This window comes from Amblyraja radiata, chromosome 4 (assembly GCF_010909765.2).
Source record: "Amblyraja radiata isolate CabotCenter1 chromosome 4, sAmbRad1.1.pri, whole genome shotgun sequence".
NCBI classification, from domain to species: Eukaryota; Metazoa; Chordata; class Chondrichthyes; order Rajiformes; family Rajidae; genus Amblyraja; species Amblyraja radiata.
The window spans coordinates 88,382,823-88,400,995 of record NC_045959.1 but is presented as its reverse complement, the minus strand read 5'-3'; the positions used below and the strand labels follow the sequence as shown (position 1 = coordinate 88,400,995).

Genomic DNA, 18,173 nt, shown 5'->3' with positions numbered 1-18,173 from the left:
ACATTTTTGCCACCTCCAACGGGATCCCAACACTAGTCACATCTTCCCATCTCCACCCCTTTCTGCCTTCCGCAGAGACCATTCCCTACACAACTCCCTGGTTAACTCATCCCTTCCCAACCAAACAACCTGCTCCACATGTAGACTGGGCAATTGTTTTGCTGAACACTTTCGCTCAGTCTGCCTGGACCTCCCAGTTGGTAAATACTTTAATTCTCATTCCCATTCCCACACTGACCATTCTGATACGTCTCATTTTACCCAACGAACAGCTAACAATAGCCTGTTTCCTTTATCATTGTTACTTTTTTGCATTATCTTTCATTCATTGTTCTTTATCTCTCCACATCAGCATTTATATTTCTTGTTTCCCTTTCCCAAGACCAGTCTGAAGGGTCTTGACCCGAAACGTCACCCATTCCTTCTCTGCAGAGATGCTGCCTGTCCCGCTGAGTTACTTCAGCTCTGTGTGTCTATCTTCGGTTTAAACCAGCATCTGCAGTTCATTCATACACATGAATACCTATCCTCTCTCTCTTGGGTCTGACCATGCTTTACAAGTGAATAATGAGATTCGGAGGGTGGCAGGTAGAATGATGCATCTCCTTTGGAGATTCTCCTCTGGATCTCATTTTTTATTTGCAAGGCGCAGTCAGAACCTAAACCAAATGGTTCAGGAGCATGAATACCCATCTTGATCCAAACCTGACACATATAGGTCTGGTCAGGCTTACATCATGTGGCTGAACCTGACCCTCACTATCTATTCTGTCTAGGTCATTCATGCTTTTAAATACCCCATTGCAATTCCCTCACAACTCCGCCTGTTCCAAGGAGTACCTTCAGCTTCCCCAGTCTATCCAGATAACTAAAGTTCCTCATGCCTGGAGTTATTTTAAAACCTCTTCTACATCCTATTTTTTCCCCCAAAAGCATACAGCGCTAAACTGGACATAATTTTCCAATTGTGGCTGAACAAGTTTGACATGACTTCCTCCCTCTTGTACTGTATGCTTCTGTTCAGAAAACACTTTAACCTTCGCTGCAATCCAATAAACAATGGTTCACAACTATTCTGCTCCCTGTCACATTTAATTTTCTTACTATTCTTATCCTGCACTTTTACTTCATGGGCATCAACCTTGTTGTCAAATCTATTTTTGGCGTGGCATGAAACATCTTTTGAGATTCAATCTACACTATATCAATCACTTTCTCTTCATCAATCCCCCAATATTGCATCAACATAAAAGTATATCAAATTCATTAAACATGGTTTGCCTTCAACATATCCATGCTGGCTATTTTTAAACCATTATGCCGGTTCAAGGGACTGCTTATTCTGTTCCTGTTTCAAAAAGATTAAAGTCAGTCACGGCACTTTCCAGCACAGAAACAAGCCGTTCGCCCAACTCATTCATGCTAACAGGTTGCTTATCCCAAGCAAATATTCCTTGCCTATGCCTGGCCCATATGCCCCCAACACTTTCTAATCCATGCACGTGTCCAAGTGTCTTTTAATATCATAAATGTATCTATCTCTACCACTCTTCTGGCAGCTTATTCCAGGTACACACCACCCTGTACATGAAAAAGGTGACCCTCTGGTATCTTTTAAATCTTTTTCCTCTTTCTGCAAACCCATATCCTCTAAAGTTAGGCACTCCTACCCAGGGCAAAAAAGTATGGCTATTGTGGTTTTGTCTCTTTCCAGTCACACCTGCACTCTCTCCTTAGCCTCCACATTTCCAGTTATACAGTGATCAAATTTGCACAAATACTACAAAAAGTGGCCTAACCAAGGTTTGATATAGCTGCATATGACCTCTCAAATTTATTTTAGCACTTTGACTGATAAGGGAAAGCATGCCATGCACCTTCTTTATTATCCTGTCTACTTTAGACTCTAGATATACTGCGCGGAAACAGGCCCTTCGGCCCAGTGAGTCCGTGCAGACCAGTGATTACCCAGTACACTAGTACTGTCCTACACACTAGGGACGATTTACAAATTTACCAAAGCCAATAAACCTACAAACCTGTATGTCTTTGGAGTGTGGGAGGAAACCAGAGAATCCAGAGAAAACCCACACGGTCACAGGGAGAACGTACAAACTCCGTACAGGCAGCACCTATAGTCAGGATTGAACTCGGGTCTCTGTCACTGTAGGCAGCAACTCTACCGCTGTGCCACTCTGCTGCCCCACGTATACTGCCACTGTTACCAATTTGTTTAAGTCATCTGCACATCATCAGGAAGCCATGAAGAACTGAATACATTATGCCTTTATTTCTGAATAAATCCATTCTGCCTTTTATACTCATCTTAGTCATATATATATGACAAATTATAAACTTCTGGTAAACAACAGTTTTATTTTCTGTCTAGTTTGATAGTAATCAAGCCCTTTTACACTCTGCTTTGTTAATTTATCAATTACATTTCAACGTTTCTTTATTCTATCCAGTTTATACCCACTAAAAATATTGGTATCTTGGTAATATAAGCAAAATACTAGATTGACTAGATCAAAATACGTGATTTGATTGAAATTCAATTACATTGATATTGTACACTGTAAACTAATTTCCTCCTGGTTTCACATAGTTAATTTGTTCTTAATTGTCAAGTTGTGGCTGATGCTGAATGATTGCTTGTTGCCTTGGTGATAAGCCTTTCCCTCGCCTCAGTCAATGTTTTTTATTTAACATTTCGACCTCGTAAATTGTGAGCTGCCTTGATATTATATATTGTCGGGAGATATCATTAAAGCTCTTATGTAGGAGAAATTTAGAAAAACAACACAGAAAGAAAAATAGCAAAAAATAATAATCCTATTGAAGCACCAACAGCATTTTCCCTTCACAGGTAGACTGTGGTACAGGTAGACATTATTACAGGTGGACAGTAGTATAGGTAGACAGTGGTACAGGTAGACAGTAAGAACTCTGTAACAGAGATTTGAACATAAATTCTCTAACTGGTTACACAATATACCTCAGCTCAGAGTTACATGTAGTACACCTACCTCTGACTGCAACATCTTGTAGTCATTGGAAACACATTTGATAAAGCTTGGAGGCTCCCAAAAAGCGATTCCCTCATCATCTAGGAGACAATTTCTCAGGATTATTCCTGAGAACATCAATACAGTTAGCTGTGGCGTTCAACGTCATCATGTGGAAAAAATAACGAGTGGCAATTGATATTACACAATTCATTCAATGCATATTCAAAACTCCAATGCAATTATATGCAAGATTTGGTCCATTCGTTAATAAATTGAACCTACATTTTAACAGCACAGTTAAAAGTTAGTATGGTCATGTCAAATGTCTGTATAATACACTGCAGATTATTATTTCTGTTTTACATTGTCAAAATAATAGACTCTTAATTAAACTAAAACCCAATACTTCTCCTAACCTGCTAATGATAAGGAAAATTCAGCTCATTAAATTGACATGGATAGTTGTTTCCCACAGTTGTGAAGCAATATGAGTGACTATAAAACAATCACGTTACAATGCAATCTTTGTACTGCAATCCGAACACCCCATGATTTCTGCACCCCAACTGAGGACCTTTATCTTCCCTTTTCCTTTCCCACCCATAATTGAATGTCCTAGGTTCTTGTAACCCAACCTTTATCCCGAAGCTTAATCATTTCATTTATATTTACACGCACGCACGCACGCACGCGCGCACACACGCGCACACACACACACACACACACACACACACACACACACGCTCTTTTAGTGGACATGGCAGGGTCATTTGGTGCTCTCACAATATTTTCTGTGAATGGTGCTCTGCTTTGATTATAACCTCAGATTTAATTAAAGTTTATTTGTTTTTCCACTTAAAACATTGTTGATAATTCTCTCCCTTGGTTATACACCCCTGACTCCTGAAGGGCAACACACCCATGTGATTTCATTAGGTCATTAGTGATAGGAGCAGAATTAGGCCATTCAGCCCATCAAGTCCACGCCACAATTCAATCATGGCTGATCTATCTCTCCTTCAGAACCCCATTTTCCTGCCTTCTCCCCATGATCCCTGACACCCGTACTAATCAAGAATCTATCTATCTTTGCTCACTGCTGGGGCTTTCCTTGAATAGGATTAACGTTTTAATCCCCTCCCAATACATAAATACTTGCATCAAAACTTATTCATGACAAATGTTTTGAAAAACCCAAATGTTTACAAAAAAAATTTGAATTGGGGCAACTAGAGTCCAAACGATAACAGTTCTGATATTGTTAGGGAAGGGTAGACAGTGCAATGTAACAGTGTTTGGGGAAACTTGGAGAGGTCATGGATGTTAAAACCTCACACCCTACCAAATCCAACAACTGGATTTAAATCAAAACTTTGCCTTCCTGAAAAACAGCTTGCCAGGCTAACTAGTTGCTAAACTAAGGGCAGAAAACACCCTGGTTACAGACAGTTGGGACATGGAATGAGATATATTGGGCTTGGTGGGTATGTTCATCCTGGCCAAATTGGAGCAGCCAGGACATTAAAATTGAGTAAAGGCTTGTGTGCTGCTAGGACATTTTGGTCACGTTAAATGTGCCTTTTGCAGAACTGGGGCAAGCTGCTAAATGGTGCCAGTTTGTCTGTGGCCTAGATAATAGCTGCAGGGAAAGAATAGGACATCTGCAGATTCTTACAATAAGGTGTAAATTGCATGGAACTGATCGGGTGAATGCAAACCAGATATACATAGTGTAAATAATGTTGCAAAGTCTTATTTGGATAGTTACTGATTGATTGAAATGTTGAGCCTTGGAGGAACTGTCTGAATCCCAGGGCACATGTTGCTTGTTTGCTTCCTTCTAGAAGCTTCTTTCAAATGTATATAAGATTATATTATTGGGTTGGGAAACTGTCAATTATGCACTGTTATAATTAATATGTGTGATTAGTTTGTAGGGGTTGTCTCCCCCAAGTAATGTCACGCACTTAGTTTGGAACGGTATGAGAGGGTGTGTCGGTTGAATGTGACTTCTGTTCTGTTTGCACTGGATATTGTTGTCTTGAGTTGATGGATCAGCAACCGTCCCTGCAGTTTGTTCTTTAATAAAGTAAGGTTTTGGAACCAGAGTTTGACTTAGTGTTTGACTAAACCAGACTAAGGGGGTAAGTCTAGAACTGGAATTTACAGGTATATAGGACTTTTGCAAAGGTGAGAGAGTGATTGATCCTTGAATGGGAGGGTGGGAGAATAAGAGGGCCCAAACTGGTGATCCAATCATGGGGAGAGGATTTAATCCAAGATTAATGTGGGAGTTCTTTTGAGGTGAGGTTGACAAAAGAAAAGCATTCCAGTCAACAGGAAGTGCCAGTAACTGTCATGACCCTGCTACAGTCAGCAGCTCCACTTTTCCATTTTCAATGCAATTGTCTGAGCTCTAGCAATCCATTCTTTTACTTTTAACGTTAAATATGTTTTGCTATGTGGCCTGATTTTAATATGATACTGATGTTAGTGAAAATTTGCAATTGTCACGATTAAATTCACAGCATGAATATTTTCAGTTCATTTTTAAAATCCTTCTTCCCCACCCCACTCCCCAACCAAAGTGGGAAGATTTATATTCAGGCAATTGCATTCCAGGATAAACAACAATAGGTGCTGGAGTAGGCCATTTGGCCCTTCTCTCTCCCGCCTTTCTTAAAAAGTGGGATAACATTAGCTACCCTCTAATCCACAGGAACTGATCCTGAATCTATAGAACATTGGAGAATGATCACCAATGCTTCCACGATTTCTAGAGCCACTTCCTTAAGTACCCTGGGGATGCAGACCATCAGGCCATGGGGATTTATCAACCTTCAATCCCAATATACTACCCAACACCATTTCCTGCCTAATGTAAATGTCCCTCAGTTCCTCCATCACCCTAGATCCTCTGGCCACTAGTACATCAGGAAAATTGTTTGTGTCCTCCTCAGTGAAGACAGATATAAAGTACCTGTTCAACTTGTCTGCCATTTCCTTGTTCCCCATGATAAATTCACCTGTTTCTGTCTTCAAGGGACCTACATTTGTCTAAACCAATCTTTTCCTCTTCACATACCTAAATAAGCTTTTACTATCCTCCTTTATATTCTTGGCTTGCTTACCTTCGTACCTCATCCTCTCTCCCCGTATTGCCTTTTTAGTTATCTTCTGTTGCTCTTTAAAGGTTTCCCAATCCTCTGGCTTCCCGCTCATCTTTGCTATGTTATACTTCTTCTCATTTATTTTTACACTGTCCTTGACTTCCCTTGTCAGTCACGGCTGCTTCTTTCTCCCCTTAGAATCTTTCTTCCACTTTGGAATGAACTGATCCTGCACCTTCTGTAATGTTCCCAGAAATACCTGCCATTGTTGTCTTCCATGCTAGGGTCATTTTCCAGTCAACTTTGGCCAGCTCCTCCCTCATGCCTCCATAATCCCCTTTGCTCAACTGTAATACTGAGACTTCTGATTTTCCTCTCTCCCTCTCAAATTGTAGATTAAAACTTATCATGTTATGGTCACTACCTCCTAATGGCGCCTTAACCTCAAGTTCCCTTAGCAAATCCAGTTCATTACACAACACTAAATCCAGAATTGCCTTCTCCCTGGTAGGCTCCAGTACAAACTGCTCGAATAATTCATCAGAGAGGCACTCCACAAACCCCCTTCCTTGGGGTCCAGTACCAACCTCTTTTCCCATTCTGCCTGCATGTTAAAATCTCCCATAACAACCATAGCATTACCTTTGCTACATGCCAATTTTAACTCTTGATTCAACTTGCACCCAAAATCCAGGCTACTGTTTGGAGGTTTGTAGATAACTCCCATTGGGGTCTTTTTACCCTTACAATTCCTAAGTTCTATCCATACTGACTCCACATCTCCTGATTCTATGTCACCCCTAGCAAAGGATTGAATTTAATTCCTCACCAACGGAGCTGCACCATCCCCTCAGCCCACCTGTCTTTTTGATAGGACATATACCCCTGAATATTCAGTTCCCAGCCCTTGTCCTCTTGCTGCCATGTCTCTGTAATTCCCACAACATCAAACTTGCCAATTTCTAACATCCACTTTATGTTTTATACTTCGCGCATCCATATACAATACTTTGGTATTCACCCCCCCCCCCCCCCCATTCATTGTCCTATCAGGGACACATGACAATAAACTCAACTTGAACTTGAACCTTCTCGAACTTTCCTTCCCTTTAATTCGGGAGTCTTTTGTAACTTTTCCTGTACTCACTTCCCCTTTAACTCCATCTTTATACTCCCAATTTGTCAACTCCCCTTCCCCCCACCCCCCCGCTATTTAGTTTAAACTGAAAGTATGATACTGTCAATTAGTTTAAACTGAAAATATGTCTGAAAATAGTTCTCTTTCATAAAGTTATGCAGTGTGGAAACAGTCCCTTCTGCCCAACTTGCCGACACTGACCAACATGCCCTATCAATACTCATCCCACCTGCCTCTGTTTGGCCCATATTCCTCTAAACATACCCTATCCATGTACATGTCTAAATGTTTCGTAAACTTTGCAATAGCACCTGCCTCAACTACCATCTCTGGCAGCTCATTCTATACTCCTAAACCACTTTGTTTAAAAGATTTACCCCTAAGGTTCCTACCAAATCATTCCCCCCTCACATTAAACCGGTGTCCTCTTGTTCGCATTTCTCCTACTCTGGGCAAAAGACTCTGTGCTTTTACTCTATCTTCTCACAATTTTGTACACCTGTAAGGTCACGCCATATCCAAGGAATAGAGTCCTAGCCTGCTCAACATAGGCCTTTGCATAGCATAGCACATGCAATATGCCCCTTAGCATATGCAATGTGCCCCATAGCATAGGCAGTTGAGTCCTGACAACATCCTCGTAAATCTTCTCTGCAGCCTTTCCAGCTGACCAACATGATTTTGTACACCTCTATCAGATCACTCCTCATTCCCCTAGTCTCAGTAACATACTTCTAATGTGCAATCGGAGGTTAGATCAACATTAATGAGGAGAATGCAGCAGCTTTTTCCAGCAATAATTACCTGCAGCACTTGGTGGGCAGCTGACGGCCGCAGAGTCGCCTGCAGCTGTTTTTGTCCAGACCACTGAATTGTAATTTTCTTCCTGGCAGTATTCATGAGGTTCTGCAGCAAAAAAATATGTTGTGGTTAATGTGAAAACATTCTGTTCAGCTCCAGTATTAATACATGTCGTGCAGCAAAAGACAAAGAAGAAGATTACATTTTTTGTTTAAGAATAAACCCTTGACTTTGAAATGTAATGAATTTCAGCTTTATCAAAACATTATTGCATGAATATAATATAAATATTCCAGCTACTGAAACTCTGAAATATAAAAAAACGAGAAAATGTTGAAATTACTCCACAGGCTAAGAATGAAGGGAAATAATAGTTAATGTACCAACCGAGTGGCCTTACATGATAATTGTTAATAGTTAGAAATAAAGCAGAACAAGAGGGAAAGGAGAGGATAAATAAAAGAGACAGAGTTGTGGGCAGGTAAAAGACAACATGAATAATACTGGGAATAGAAAATCAATAATAGTATAGAACATGGGTATGGTAGAAACATTATAGGTAATTGTATTTTTATACAATTTGTATAAATATAATTTACAATAAAATATGTTGAAATTGTACAGAGTTTGTATGTTCTCCCCTATTGACAATAGGCAATAGGTGTAGGAGTAGGCCATTCAGCCCCTTGAGCCAGCACCGCCTATAAATGTAATCATGGCTGATCATCCACAGTCAGTACCCCATTCCTGCCTGCTCCCCATATCCCTTGACTCCGCTATCTTTAAGAGCTCTATCTAGCTCTCTCGTGAAAGCATCCAGAGAACTAACCTCCACGGCCCTCTGAGGCAGAGAATTCCACAGACTCACAACTCTGTGTGAAAAGGTTTTTCCTCCTCTCCATTCTAAATGGCTTACCCCTTATTCCTAAATTGTGACCCCTGGTCTGGACTCTCCCAACATCGGGAACATGCTTCCTGCCTCCAGCATGTCCAAACCCTTAATAATCTTATATGTATCAATAAGGTTCCATCTCATCCTTCTAAATGCCCAGCTGCTCCATTCCTTCAACATATGACAGTCCCGCCATCCCGGGAATTAACCTGGTGAACCTATGTTGCACAAATTCTTCCTCAAATTGAGAGACCAAAACTGCATACAATACTCCAGGTGTGGTCTCACTAGGGCCCTGTACAACTGCAGAAGGACCTCTTTGCCCCGATACTCAACTCCTCTTGTTATGAAGGCCAACATGCCATTTGCTTTCTTCACTGCCTGCTGTACCTGCATGCTTATTTTCATTGACTGATGAACAAGGACCCCCCAGATCCTGTTGTACTTCCCCTTTTCCCAACTCGACTCCATTTAGATAATAATTTTAATAAACTGCAAACCCTTCTACTCTCCGAGGGAATTTAACTCCTTTATTCTCGCTGGAGTTTTCATTCCCCCCCACGCCTGCGTACGTGAGGCGAAAATGCAACTCGCTGACCAGGTAATGAGGATAGAGAGTGACTTCCCAGACTCCATGGTCATTGTTTTGGGGAACTTTAACAAAGCTAACCACAGCTGTGACCTTCCAAAATACAGACTTCATGTTACCTGCCCCACCAGAGGGGAGAGAACACCCGATCATTGTTATACGGCAATTAAGAACGCATATCGCTCTGTTCCCCGGGCGGGTCTGGGTCTCTCTGATCATTGCATAGTTCACCTTATTCCGACCTACAGGCAGAAACTAAAATCTGCTAAGCCTGTGGTCAGAACAAGGAAAAGGTGGACAAGTGAGGGCATTGAGAACCTACAATCCTGCTTTGACTGCACGGTTGGAAAGTGTTCAGGGAAGCAACCACAAGCCTCGATGAGTATACGGACACTGTGTCATCATATGTCAGCTTTTGCGAGGACAGTTGCATTCCAACTAAGACCCGGACATGGTTCAACATCAACAAGCCCTGGTTCACTGCAGAACTCAGACAGCTTTGACGGTCTAAAGAGGAGGCCTACAGGAGCGGGGATGCAGACCTCTACAGGCAGGCCAAATACAAGCTGAGAAGAGGAATCGGAGCTTCCAAGGAAAGGTATTCTGAGAAGTTGAGGAGCAAGTTCTCAGCTCGTGACTCTTCTTCAGTTTCGAAAGGCTTGCAAGAAATTACCAGCTACAAGAGGAAAGCCGCCCGCTCTTTGGACAATCGTCAGCCGACCAACGAACTGAATGAGTTTTACTGCAGGTTTGAAAATCAGAAACGTAACCCTGGTACCCCCTCCCCCCCTCCCCAGCCAACACAGCCAGACCCCAGTCTACAATGAATGGACCCTGCACCCTCTCCTTCCCATTCACCACTTCACATCTACTTAAGGCAAGACTCCAGTATGAAAAGACTGGACCATTTCCCACCCCAACCAACATAGAAACATAGAAACATAGAAAATAGGTGCAGGAGTAGGCCATTCGGCCCTTCGAGCCTGCACCGCCATTCAATATGATCATGGTTGATCATCCAACTCAGTATCCTGTACCTGCCTTCTCTCCATACCCACTGATCCCTTTAGCCACAAGGGCCACATCTAACTCCCTCTTAAATATAGCCAATGAACTGGCCTCAACTACCTTCTGTAGGAGAGAATTCCACAGATTCACCACTCTCTGTGTGAAAAAAGTTTTCCTCATCTCGGTCCTAAAAGATTTCCCCTTTATCCTTAAACTGTGACCCCTTGTTCTGGACTTCCCCAACATCGGGAACAATCTTCCTGCATCTAGCCTGTCCAACCCCTTAAGAATTTTGTAAGTTTCTATAAGATCCCCCCTCAATCTTCTAAATTCTAGCGAGTACAAACCGAGTCTATCCAGTCTTTCTTCATATGAAAGTCTGGTGACATCCCAGGAATCAGTCTGGTGAACCTTCTCTGTACTCCCTCTATGGCAAGAATGTCTTTCCTCAGATTAGGAGACCAAAACTGTACGCAATACTCCAGGTGTGGTCTCACCAAGACCCTGTACAACTGCAGTAGAACCTCCCTGCTCCTATACTCAAATCCTTTTGCTATAATAATAATAATAATAATAATAATAATTTTATTTATAGAGCACTTTAAAAACAATCATAGTTGCAACAAAGTGCTGTACATCACTAATCATTGACAAAAAAGTTAATACACACCAATAATAACAATTAAAAGATGGAGTAAGTAAAGATATTCAATATAAAGAAATATTAAAAACACTAAAAACAGGAGCAAAGTCTCATGCATGGTCAAAAGCCAGGGAGTATAAATGTGTTTTAACACTGGCTTTGAAGATGGACAGTGAGGGGGCCTGTCTGACGTGCAACGGCAGAGCGTTCCAGAGTGCCGGAGCAGCAACAGAGAAGGTTCTATCCCCTCTGAGCTTCCGCTTAGACCTCGGTACCTCCAGGAGCAGCTGACCTGAGGGACCGGGCAGGAGCGTATGGGTAGAGCAGCTCAGAGAGGTAAGGCGGGGCGAGCCCATTCAGAGATTTAAAAACAAATAACAGAATTTTAAAATGAACTCGAGAGTGCACCGGGAGCCAGTGGAGGGAGGCCAGAATTGGTGTTATGTGCTCCCTCTTTCGAGTTCCAGTTAAAAGGCGAGCAGCAGCATGAATGCTAACATACCATTCACCTTCTTCACTGCCTGCTGCACCTGCATGCCTACTTTTAATGACTGGTGTACCATGACACCCAGGTCTCGTTGCATCTCCCCCTTTCCTAATCGGCCACCATTCAGATAATAATCTACTTTCCTGTTTTTGCCACCAAAGTGGATAACCTCACATTTATCCACATTATACTGCATCTGCCATGCATTTGCCCACTCACCCAGCCTATCCAAGTCACCTTGCAGCCTCCTAGCATCCTCCTCACAGCTAACACTGCCCCCCAGCTTCGTGTCATCCGCAAACTTGGAGATATTGCATTCAATTCCCTCGTCCAAATCATTAATATATATCGTAAATAGCTGGGATCCCAAAACTGAGCCTTGTGGTACCCCACTAGTCACTGCCTGCCATTGTGAAAAGGACCCGTTTACTCCTACTCTTTGCTTCCTGTCTGCCAGCCAGTTCTCTATCCACATCAATACTGAACCCCCAATACCGTATGCTTTAAGTTTGTATACTAATCTCTTATGTGGGACCTTGTCGAAAGCCTTCTGAAAGTCCAGCTATAACACATCCACTGGTTCTCCCTTATCCACTCTACTAGTTACATCCTCGAAAAATTCTATAAGATTCGTCAGACATGATTTACCCTTCATAAATCCATGCTGACTTTGTCCAATGATTTCACCATTTTCCAAATGTGCTGCTATCCCATCTTTAATAACTGATTCTAGCAGTTTCCCCACTACTGACGTTAGATTAACTGGTCTGTAATTCCCCGTTTTCTCTCTCCCTCCCTTTTTAAAAAGTGGTGTTACATTAGCTACCCTCCAATCCTCAGGAACTACTCCAGAATCTAAAGAGTTTTGAAAAATTATCACTAATGCATCCACTATTTCTGGGGCTACTTCCTTAAGGATGCAGCCTATCTGGCCCTGGGGATTTATCGGCCTTTAATCCATTCAATTTACCTAACACCGCTTCCCGGCTAACCTAGATTTCACTCAGTTCCTCCATCTCATTTGACCACCGGTCCCCTGCTATTTCCGGCAGATTATTTATGTCTTCCTTAGTGAAGACAGAACCAAAGTAGTTATTCAATTAGTCTGCCATGTCCTTGTTCCCCATGATCAATTCACCCGTTTCTGACTGCAAGGGACCTACACCCACTTCACACCCACTCACAGCCTGACCTCAGTCTGCAAAGACTGGGCCTTTCTACACCCACCCCCCTCCAATCACCACTTCACACCCAATCACCCACACCCTCTGTGCTGCACAACATAACTTATCCAATATCAACAATAAAAATAGAGGAGGTGGAGAGGCTTTTCAGAGAACAAAAGAGCCAGAAATCTCCAGGACCTGACAATGTTTCCTCTACTCTTAAGCTCTGTGCCAAACAGCTGGCACTGGTCTATACAGACATTATTAACCAGTCCCTGCAAACATGTATTGTCCCTGCCTGCTTCAAAGTCTCCACTATTGTCCCTGTACCGAGAAAGGCAATGATTACTTGTCTCAATGACTACAGGCCTGTCGCACTGACCTCTGTAGTCATGAAGACACTTGAAAGGCTTGTGCTGGCCAAGCAGAAAAATATCACAAACTCCCTGCTGGACCCTCTGCAGTTTGCATATCGGGCCAATAGATCTGTGGATGATGCAGTCAACCTGGGCCTGCACTTCATCCTACAGCACCTAGATAGCCAGGGGACCTATGCGAGGATCCTGTTTGTTGATTTTAGCTCTGCATTCAACACCATTTTGCCAGAGCTACTACACTCCAAACTTTCCGAGTTGACTGTGCCTGAGCCCCTCTGTCAGTGGATCACCAACTTCCTGACAGACAGGAAGCAGCATGTGAGGATTGGAAAGCACATCTCGGACCCGCAAATGCTCAACATAGAAGCACCACAAGGCTGCGTACTCTCTCCTCTCCTCTACTCTCTCTATACCAATGACTGTACCTCCACAGAAACCTCTGTCAAGCTTCTCAAGTTTGCGAATGACACAACCCTGATTGGACTGATCCAGGATGGGGAGGAATCTGCCTACAGACAGGAAGTGTCACAGCTGGCGTCCTGGTGCCGTAGCAACAACCTAGAGCTCAATGCTTGTAAGAGAGTGGAATTGATTGTAGACTTTAGGAGAGCTCCCCCTCCCCTCATCCCACTTATCATCAACAACACGACAGTCACATCTGTGGAGTATTTTAAGTTCCTCGGAACATCATCTCCAAGGACCTTAAGTGGGGGGCTACCATCGACTCCACAATCAAAAAGGTACAACAGGGGATGTACTTCCTGTGGCAGCTGAGGAAGCACAATCTGCCACAGGCAATGATGGTCCAATTCTACACGGCCATCGTGCGTCTTTTCTCACCTTCTCCATCATGATCTGGTTTGGCTCAGCCATCAAGCACGACACCTGGAGGCTGCAGCGAATCGTCCGATCAGCCAAGAAGATTATTGGCTGCAACCTTCCCTCCATTGATGAACTGTACACTGCAAGGGCCAGGAAGCGAGCGGGCAAGATCATCTCTGACCCCTCTCACACTGGCCACAAACTCTTTGAATCACTTCCCTCTGGAAGGCGACTCCGGATTGTCAAAGCTGCCACAACCAGACATAAAAAACATTTTGTATCCACGAGTAGTTGCCCTACTCAACAGCCAAAAATCTGTAGCCTCCCTTTGATCTGGTATTTTGTTGGTTCACATGCTTGATCATAGGTGTTTTATCATTAATGTTTTATTATTATTAATATTTATTGTTTTCTGAGTCATTCTTAACTGTCACTGTATGTCATGTTGTTACTTGTGGGTGGAGCACCAAGGCAAATTCCTTGTATGTGAATACTTGGCCAATAAACTTACTTACTTACTTACTGTTTTTGCCACAAAAGTGGATAACCTCACATTTATCCACATTAAACTGTATTTGCCATGTATCTCCCCACTAACTCAACCTGTCGAAGTCACCCTGCATCCTCATAGCATCCTCATCACAGTTCACATTGCCACCCAGCTTTGTGTCATCTGCAAATTTACTAATGTTACTTTTAAGTGATTAAAAAGATTAGAAACCATGTTGGAATATTTTGTGGGATTCTTAGCTATAAACATAATTTTGGACGGGTGTTAATCAGGCAATTGGAGGCACAAAAAACAAGAGAAACTTAACACGTTGAAAAGACGTTAGACATCCTATGGACTGGGCAAGGAAAGTTGTGTAATGAAACAGGATTATTAAGGTATCTGCAGCAAAGGGTCCTCAAAGGAAGAAATGTATGACATGATAACATTTCAGAAGGAACTGCAGATCCTGAATTACAAAAAAGGACACAAAATGCGATATGTGATGTTTCAGGTCGGGACCCTTTTTCAGACCCTATCCAAAGACCCAAACCTTCGGCTATCCATGTTCTCCAGAGATGCAGCCTGGCCCATTGAATTACTCCAGCATTTTATCCTTATTTATGTTAAATTTCATATTACTTTTGAAAACGATGGGAACTAGTTAAGATGTTGAATTCTCAGTTTAACAAAGCCAAACTTGGAGACCAGAGAGGGATATGGACTGAGATAGATTGTGAAGGTATATGAGCAATGACAAATATGTAAAAGAATAATTTGTAATTTATATTTCTTGGTGCACATGAAGATGATCTGATAGAGGTGTATAATGTCACGAGAGGAATATAAAGGGTAAATGCACAGTCTTTTACTCAGAGTAGGTGAACTAAGAACCAAAAGTTTAAGGTGAGGGGGGAAGATTTAATAGGAACCTGAGGGGCAACTTTATTACACAAAAGGTGGTGGGTATATGGAACGAGCTGCCAGAGGAGATAGTTGAGGCAGGTACTATCACAACTTTGAAAATACATTTAGACATGGATTGTATATATTCAGAAGGATATGGGCCAAACATAGGCAGGTAGGACTAGCATAGGTGGGGCATGTTGGTTGGCATAGGCAAGTTGGCCAAAGGGCTGTTTCCGCACTGCATGACACTACAATTCTATAACTGTAGGCCAATTGGTGAAAATACTAGAATTTGTTATCGCTTACATCTGACATTTTAACATGTCACTTGGAAATGCACAAAACTATGCTGGGTCAATGCAGTTTTCTGAAATCAGAAAAAAACCTGAAAATTCTTAAAATACTCAGATGGTCAGACAGCATCTGTGGGAAAGAATCAAACTTAACTTGTCAGGTCAGCTATCTTCCAGTTCTGTCAAACACATCTTGAAGTAAGAGACGTGGATTTAGTTTAAATGTTGGGCTACTTAGGATAAGTAATTATATCACTCAGAAAGCTACAAAATGTGACTATTCTCCACTCCTGAGGACAAAGATGCATGACCAAAATTGATGAGCTGTTCTGCACTGAGGCTGTCCAGAGTTCTAGGAATAGCAGGCATTGCATCACATATCGCATTGATGTAAAAGTTCAGCCTTGATCTTGCTGGATGGCAGAGCTGTCTCGAGAGTTCAGGTAGCCTGCTACTTCTCATATATTTCTTATTTTCTTGTTCTTTGATGACAGAATGTTATTTCACTCTCCTTTCTTGGTTCATGGTGAAAAGTCACTGTTTAAAGCCATGGCTAAGAAAATAGTTTGAACAGGTAGCAATGATGGGCTCAAATGGGGACTCATCAAGGGCATTGAGATTAACACAAAGCAAATTAAGAATAACCACCACACACATGAATATTTAGATCTATCATTGAATTCGCGAGCGAGCACATTAAAATCATCAAATACTTGTATGCAACATATACTTTCAATTTGCTCATAACAGCAATACAATACAATCATTTTTATTCGTCACTTGCACATAAAGTGCAAGTGAAATTAATTTGCCAGCAGCGGTACAATGAAAAAGAACACACAAAAAAACAATAAAAATTTAACACAAACATCCACCATAGCATTCATCACTTTGATGGAAGGCACAAAATTTGGCCAGTCCTCCTCCATTTTCCCCCGTGGTCGGGACTTCAACCCTCCGCAGCCACCGCTGCGGGAGCCCAGATAAGTAGAAGTCAAGGTAAGTCCTGAATCGGTGCCTGCCCCACCTGAGACCGCAGCTTCAGGTTGGCGGTCGGAGATTGAAAGTTCCCGCTGCGCCGCAGCCAGAAGCACGGAAGACCACAGGGCCGGCGGTCGAAGATCCCCTCCAGGGGTCCCCGACGAGGGACCCCGCTCCTGATGGTAAGTCGCCGCTGCGCCCGCGGTAGAAGTAGGCTGCGGGCCGGCGGTGGTAGCTTCTTCTTCTCCCGGGTCCTGCGGATGCCGCGCCAGCTGGAGCTCTGCAGACCACGGCTTCAGGCTGCTGCGGGCCAGCGAAACGGAGCGCTCCCCTCCGGCGAGCCCCAGTGAGGGCTCGCCCGCTCCGCGCTGAGAGTCCACGCTGCGCCCGCTGCTGAAGCCCCAGGCGCGTCTCCGGGAAAGGCCGCACCGATCATCAATGTTAGGCCATGGGGGAGGCGACCTGGAAAAAGCCGCCTCTCCGTGGAGGAGGCGACCGAAGCGGTTTCCCCATTATCCCCCCACCCCACCCCCCACACAAAACACACAAAGAAACATTAAAAACATACATTAAAAAAACATACTAGAAAAACAAAAAAAGTAGATAAAAACGGACACGCTGCTGACAGGGGTGCCGGCTTGCAGCGCCCCCACCGACTGAAGCGCCCCCAAATGACCACATACAAATTCACAACAAATACTTCAATAAATTTTGCAAATAGAATCACAGTCATACAGCATGAAAACAGGAATTTCAGCCCAACTTGTTCATGCCGACAAAGATGTATTCTTCTTGCGTATGGCATGCACAGCCTAAAGTTGCAGGACAAATTGTGCTATTTGATCTTATTTGATTGTGCACGCCAGGTTGATTGTATTCGTCGAAACAGGGCGGACCACGTGAAGGTTGCAATCTCCCACCCCGACAAAGATGTCCTATCTATATGAGGCCCACCTGCCCAGATTTAGCCCATTTTGCTCTAAACATTTTCTATCCTTGTACCTGTCCAAATGTCTTTTGAATGTTGTTGTAGTAACTGCCTCAACTACCTCCTCTGACAGCATGTTATGCATGTGTGTATGGATGCATATGCATATATATCCTGTAACATGTTCAATGTGATACTTTGTAGAAGAAATTCTATTCAAATCTGTATTTATGAGAAAATGCAAAGATTAGAATATTGAAAGGGCTCTACCACTATCTGGGTATTGAGAAGAGAAAGGGATGGAGGTATGACAGTTCACTTTGTTTTAAGAAAAAGCATGGGCCTTGAGGACCCAACCTTAATACACTCAGAATGATTATACAGATGCTCCTCGACTTATGATATTTCGACGGTGCAAAAGGGATACATATTCAGTAGAAACCGTACTTCAAATTTAGAATTTTGATCTTTTCCCAGGTTAGCGATATGCGGTGCAATACTCTTTCGTGATGCTGGACAATGGCAGCG

The 18,173-nt window shown here is 42.8% G+C and overlaps 1 protein-coding gene across 6 annotated transcripts in view; it reads right to left on the bottom strand.

Moving 5' to 3' along the window:
* The window catches only part of adgrb1 (adhesion G protein-coupled receptor B1), a 576,464-nt gene that overhangs the window by 316,506 nt on the left and 241,785 nt on the right, over positions 1-18,173 (bottom strand). For all 6 annotated transcript variants that reach the window (XM_033019939.1, XM_033019941.1, XM_033019942.1 and 3 more), the window contains 2 exons: positions 8,064-8,165; positions 3,030-3,136 (listed from right to left, as the gene is read on the bottom strand). In XM_033019939.1, the coding sequence (XP_032875830.1) occupies positions 3,030-3,136; positions 8,064-8,165 (209 nt within the window). The remainder of the gene's footprint in view (positions 1-3,029; positions 3,137-8,063; positions 8,166-18,173) is intronic.